Source organism: Sphaeroforma arctica (assembly GCF_001186125.1).
Source record: "Sphaeroforma arctica JP610 unplaced genomic scaffold supercont1.491, whole genome shotgun sequence".
In the NCBI taxonomy this organism is placed as follows: Eukaryota; class Ichthyosporea; order Ichthyophonida; genus Sphaeroforma; species Sphaeroforma arctica.
In genome coordinates, this window is record NW_014040067.1 from 6,949 (window position 1) to 12,384 (window position 5,436).

The following is a 5,436-nucleotide window of genomic DNA, read 5'->3' on the forward strand; positions in this document are numbered from 1 at the left end:
ATATATTGTTATGTTGTTTGTTATTATAGTATGTATATAAATACTATATATTATAGTTATATATATGTGTGTATGTATATATATATATATATATATATATATATATATTTAATTTATATTTTTATTCTATCAAGCACACTGGTTTAGTGTCTCTGCTCTACAAAGCTCAATGTTCTATTGAAGGACTATCAATGACAATCTGGCCACTCGACGCATTCCCAGACTTCATCTGCACATCAGAACGCGATCTATGTACTACCTTTATGTTGCCTTGTGTGTTTACTTTGGGCCACTGAAGCATAAGCTGCACGGCTTTGTGTTATCGACTACATTATATATGTTCATGTACATGTACTACTCCACTTCTATCGCTACAATTTCAAAAGCATATCTTCACGATATTATCCTCGTAGGTTGCATCTGTATGCCTGAACTGTCTATGTATATAACGTATCCAAGTTTACCCTGCATGGATACGTTGGTTCTCTGTGGCATGAGACGTACGGCTTAGGCTTGTTGGCCACATTATTAACGTTCATGTGCATATATTTCTGGACCACTATCCCTCCGATTATAAAGTTTATCTCTTATGTTCTAATCTTCGTAGGTTTCATCTGTATGCCTGAACGGGCTCTGTATAACGCATCCAAGTTTGCCCTGCACGGGTATTTCGGGTCACTGAGGCATGAGCTGCACGACTATGGCGTTCACGTGTCTCTGATATGTCCCGGCTATGTTGCCACCAACCTTTCGCTGAATGCCTTAACCAGCGATGGATCGGCACATGGCATGCTGGATCCCACAACGGCAAAGGTGTGTTGTATGCAAACGTAATTACAGGTACCTGCCTCGGGTGTCTGTTTGTTCCTGTACTGAAATTACGTATGTTTCTTTTGGGCTGTTCTGTGTTGTTTGTACGCGTAATTATTACTTGTGCATGTGGTTGCCTCTGTACGCGTGTGCGTCGACTGGTGAGATACAGCAGTAGACCAGAAATCCTCTGAGCACACAACCAAAACTAAGTGCATACATCGATGTACGTTAGATTGTGTGCACTGTATAGACAGTGTTTAGTTGCCAGGATGTCCACAGATTCGACTGTGTGGCTGTGCTATATGTCCGCTTCATATTATCCCGGTGACCAGCCCCTACTTAGCAACGTGTTTGTGGACAGTTCAACCGAACACTTCAGTCTCGTTGTATCGCATTGGATTCATTCAGTACTGGACATTCGCTTATGCAGGGATATCCGCCTGAGTTTGTGGCGAAGAACGTCCTGTATGCCATCGCCCAGAAAAGAGATCTCGTGATCCTGGCCGATGTCAAGGTTTGGATTGCCTACGTACTCACAATCCTGAGCCCCAGCATGCTCTTCAAAGTGACTCACACAAAGAGTTTCAAAAAGTAATGTCCATCCCATACGTGTGGCCGATCAAGTATAAAATTATGTCTATATCATTCACCGCTATGTATCAGATAACTGGAAGTAAGACTGTAGCATATCATACACGAGCAGGAGTTACTAGAACTCAACTCGCTTTATTATATACATATCTACATATAGAGTGGTATATGTATATATATATATATATTCTTGAATTCAAGTGCACTTGTACCCACAGATAAGAGAATTTGAGGGAACAATGACAAAATGTATAAATGGAAGCTCTATCTAAGAGTAGCCCCTACGTAACTAAAAGAAGTATGGATTAAACCTTTATTCCGAACAAAAGTTTCTTGTTAGTTGTTCATATTGTCTCATGACACTATAGTAGTTAATCTAGAAAATATATAGTATGATACCGATTTAAGCCATTGAACGTACGCCTGCTTTAGCGCCGAATAGAGCTGGGATCTCTTCAAGTGGTACTTTCTTGGTTTCCTTGATGAAGAAAATGACAAATGCCAAATTGATGCAGTTCAATCCACTGAACGCGTAGAATGTTCCGGGGGTGGACCAGCCCATTATATAAGGGGTGATGGAGGCATTGAACAAGTACTGCCAGAATACAGCGAAGGACATGGCTTTATCCTTCTCTCTCATGGAGAAGATCTCAGAGGGATAGATCCAGGGGATCATACCCCAGGTTAACTGGAAACCGAATCCGTACACGCACACCATAACCATGGTGATGTAGCCGTTCCAATCTAGTTGTAGGGAGACACCGCCCAGGATGAGAGGAGGTCCCATAATGAAAGTAGCCATCAACAATTGCCTGCGACGTCCTCCAATCTTGGAATCGAGCAAACCTAGACCAACGGCACAACCGAATACCATGACAGCATTCCAGATCTTGTTGAATAGGAATACCGATGGCAGCAAAAAATGGTAGAGGCATAACCAAGGAAAGCATTCACACCTGTCAATTGCTGGGCTATCTGCAAGAAGACACCAATCAACATACGCTTGCGCAAGTTAGAGTCGGAGAAAAGATCTCCGTAAGATACAGTACCGGCTTCCTCCTCTGCCTTCAACTGCTCATATATTTCCTGTGCTTCGGCAGTGATATCTCCACCACGGATCTTGGTAAGTAACTCAGCTCCTTCATCGTATCCCTTCTTGCTCATTACATATCGTGGAGATTCTGGTGTGAACCAAATGACAACAGCAATAACAACACCGGGAATGGCGCGAAGTATGAGACCCAAGCACAACGTTCATCTGGAACATTGATCCAGTCATTCCACGGATTCCCGGGGTGGCAATCTCAGAGTTGTACAAGGGCAACGCAAAGCAGCATACACCTACTCCGAATCCAGTGAGGAAACGAGCAGCGAAAAAGACACCAACAACGTCGAATGACAGAAGAGAGGAGAATAGACAGCCTATGATGGTGACAATCGCACCAACACAGGTACACAAGCGACGACCAAATCCATTGGTTAGGAAAGGACCTACAAGCAACCCACCAGCAGCGGCTCCCAATGTGATTAGAGTAGCACCCCACAGAACGAAGTCGTTGTGCCACGCACTGTTGGCGGCTACAAGCTCACTACAGCACGCCATATCATCAGTAATGCCACTAGAAATGCATGCCTGTTCAGTGGCCGCGGTACCAGCACACGATTCTTCAGTGCCGAGTCCACAGGTATTCTGAGTTCCGTAGTCGTGACCAAGGCACCAGTGCTCTTGGAAGTCTGGGAAACTCTGTACATTACCAAAGTTACCTTGATCCAGACCAAACATCATGGCTCCCAACATGGCAACAAACACTGCGATGTATGTCAAATTGTTTGGCATGGCGTCACGAGCGGCTGAGTAGTCCTGTTCGGAAACCTCTGTAGCAGAGCCACTCAAGTGAGTGGTTGACTCCAATTCGTTTTTCTTTTCCATGGTGGTTGTAAGATATACTTGAACCACTTGATTCAAACTGTTTTTTATATTATATGATGGGGAACTATGAATTTTCTTCTCTATTTATTCATTTCTGATTGCTTCGTTTTCAAAGTTTTATTCTGGCAGTACTTGTTCAATGCCTCCATCACCCCCTTATATGATGGGCTGGTCCACCCCCGGAACGTTCTACGTGTTCGGTGGATTGAACTGCATCAATTTGGCATTTGTCATTTTCTTCATCAAGGAAACCAAGGGAGTACCACTTGAAGAGATCCCAGCTCTATTGGTGCTAAAGCTGGCGTACGTTCAATGGCTTAAATTGGTACCATAACTTTAGTCAAAAGGACATACTAAATATATACAAATATAAAATGAAAATCAATATTTAATTCAATAAACGTTGATATCTCATTAGAAAACAGCCGTCACTGGTACACAATCATTAGAATAGTGCAATGCATCCGTGTTCACCTCCTTCATTACCTATCACAAAGATTTTTCCGGACTGACCAGTTGCTCTGCGTGGTTGATTCAATCTTCAGAATGCAACATGTACTAATGTCGCTTCAGATCCATTTTCTGACCTTCGACTAGTCGCTCGTATTCTCGCATATAAGGTTATGCAGAACGTACACGTTAAAGATATTCTTTAAACTTTTAATTTGTGGATTTGTAAAAAAGATACCAAGCATCGCATTCATACACAGCATTACCACTGTCTTGGGTCTCTTGATTACCATCTCTCATTTTGTGTCACCGATACATAAATACGTCAGACAAAAGCCCATTTTGTTTGCGCCAAACGTGCAAAGTTGGCCCCTGGCCAAGAGCCCATACAAGTTTGCGACCGGAGGAACATCATAACTCAGTTGACATTAATACTTCAGGACCCCACTAAATCTGATCTTGGGGACATTCACTATCAAAACGAATAGCATACCTTCCTAAAGCCTTCCATCCAACTGAGTTAAAGCTGAATATAGAATTTATTGCATATGTGCACATGCAATTGTCATAGTCTTTGTGTATATCGCCTTTTCACACAGCTCTTACAGCTTTCCTCTTCGTCACCCTCCCCTTCCTACCAATTAAGTAGTCCTGTATCCTATAAGGTGTGCTCTTGTGTGTTCCGAAGGTGCTGTCGTAGGGGTCACCCGCGCTGTGGGTTCCCAGAAAACACGGCGCACAAAACAGTCCGCAGCCTGCTTTACACTGCAGTGTGGCATCGGCGTTGCAGATAATACACCACGGATCTGTGTGATTGATACACAGTACGAATACAGAGAAGATATATAAGAGTGCCGTCTGTGTACACATATACTAGTACAGACGATTTAGATGTTTTGGGATGATGTCGATTCAGAAACAAATCCCGTGAGAGAAAAAATATTAGGATTGGGATGAGATCGTCAAGAGGTAATACTGCGCGTCGTACAGAACTCACCACACAGTCCCCAGTCACAGGCTACAAACTCTATGCATGGTCTGATATTTGTTCATTAAACACCCACATACACCACATATACATACGCACCCAATCGCGTACAGTTCCAGTCATACACACACATACAGAGGCCGCAAATATACGTACACGCTATCACGTACAATCCCGAATATTTACCAAATATTTACAAACACTATATGAAAAGGCGACCGAACTACCATTCTGCCCGGATAATATTGATTAATGTCATCCTGCACTCACTTCTTCCCGGCTGTGTATGGATCATATGCTAGTGCTGAGCTATCTGCTCAACTAACCTAACCCTAAAACCCTTTCCGAAAGGTCCCATTGCCTGCAGGCGTACGCAAATGAGGCTTCTGACAGGTTGCTAATCCGCCAACAAAGCATAGCATACATTAAACACATGATAAATTGTATAGCAACACGTGTATGTATGCTTAAATATGTCATAAGCTCGTTCGAAAGTATGGAACGTATCCACATCAGCACAGCTGTCTCCTGGTCGTCGCAGCAAGTGTTTCTTCGCTGTCGCTATTGGCAAATACTCCAGCAAGCCAATTAACCACGCGATAGAATAGTTTTAACGTAAATACTTTTTGCATATGTACAATCTACACCATACTTGTGGCTTCCC

General features: G+C 43.0%; 2 protein-coding genes across 2 annotated transcripts; one reads left to right on the forward strand and one right to left on the reverse strand.

Moving 5' to 3' along the window:
* Positions 1 to 618: 618 nt before the first annotated feature.
* On the forward strand, positions 619 to 1,408 carry SARC_06706 (hypothetical protein; the record flags this gene model as incomplete). The annotated part of the gene is made up of 2 exons (XM_014299368.1): positions 619 to 813; positions 1,244 to 1,408. The coding sequence occupies 2 exons, from the start codon at positions 619 to 621 to the stop codon at positions 1,406 to 1,408; spliced, it is 360 nt and encodes a 119-aa protein (XP_014154843.1).
* An 88-nt stretch (positions 1,409 to 1,496) lies between these two features.
* Positions 1,497 to 3,403, reverse strand: SARC_06707 (hypothetical protein). Its single transcript, XM_014299369.1, has 3 exons — positions 2,622 to 3,403; positions 2,361 to 2,563; positions 1,497 to 2,250 (listed from the first exon to the last, which is right to left on the reverse strand). Exons 1-3 carry the CDS (start codon positions 3,332 to 3,334, stop codon positions 1,808 to 1,810), a joined length of 1,359 nt encoding a protein of 452 aa, XP_014154844.1. The 5' UTR covers positions 3,335 to 3,403; the 3' UTR covers positions 1,497 to 1,807.
* Positions 3,404 to 5,436: the final 2,033 nt, after the last annotated feature.

Excerpts from the sequence above, each read along its gene's own strand:
- SARC_06707 (XM_014299369.1), bottom strand. The coding sequence starts at position 3,334 with ATGGAAAAGAAAAACGAATTGGAGTCAACCACTCACTTGAGTGGCTCT. Across the intron at positions 2,564-2,621 it reads CATACTTCGCGCCATTCCCG|CAAGAAGGGATACGATGAAG; the intron begins GTGTTGTTATTG and ends ATATGTAATGAG. Across the intron at positions 2,251-2,360 it reads GATAGCCCAGCAATTGACAG|GTTTGCTCGATTCCAAGATT; the intron begins GTGTGAATGCTT and ends CCGTTGGTCTAG.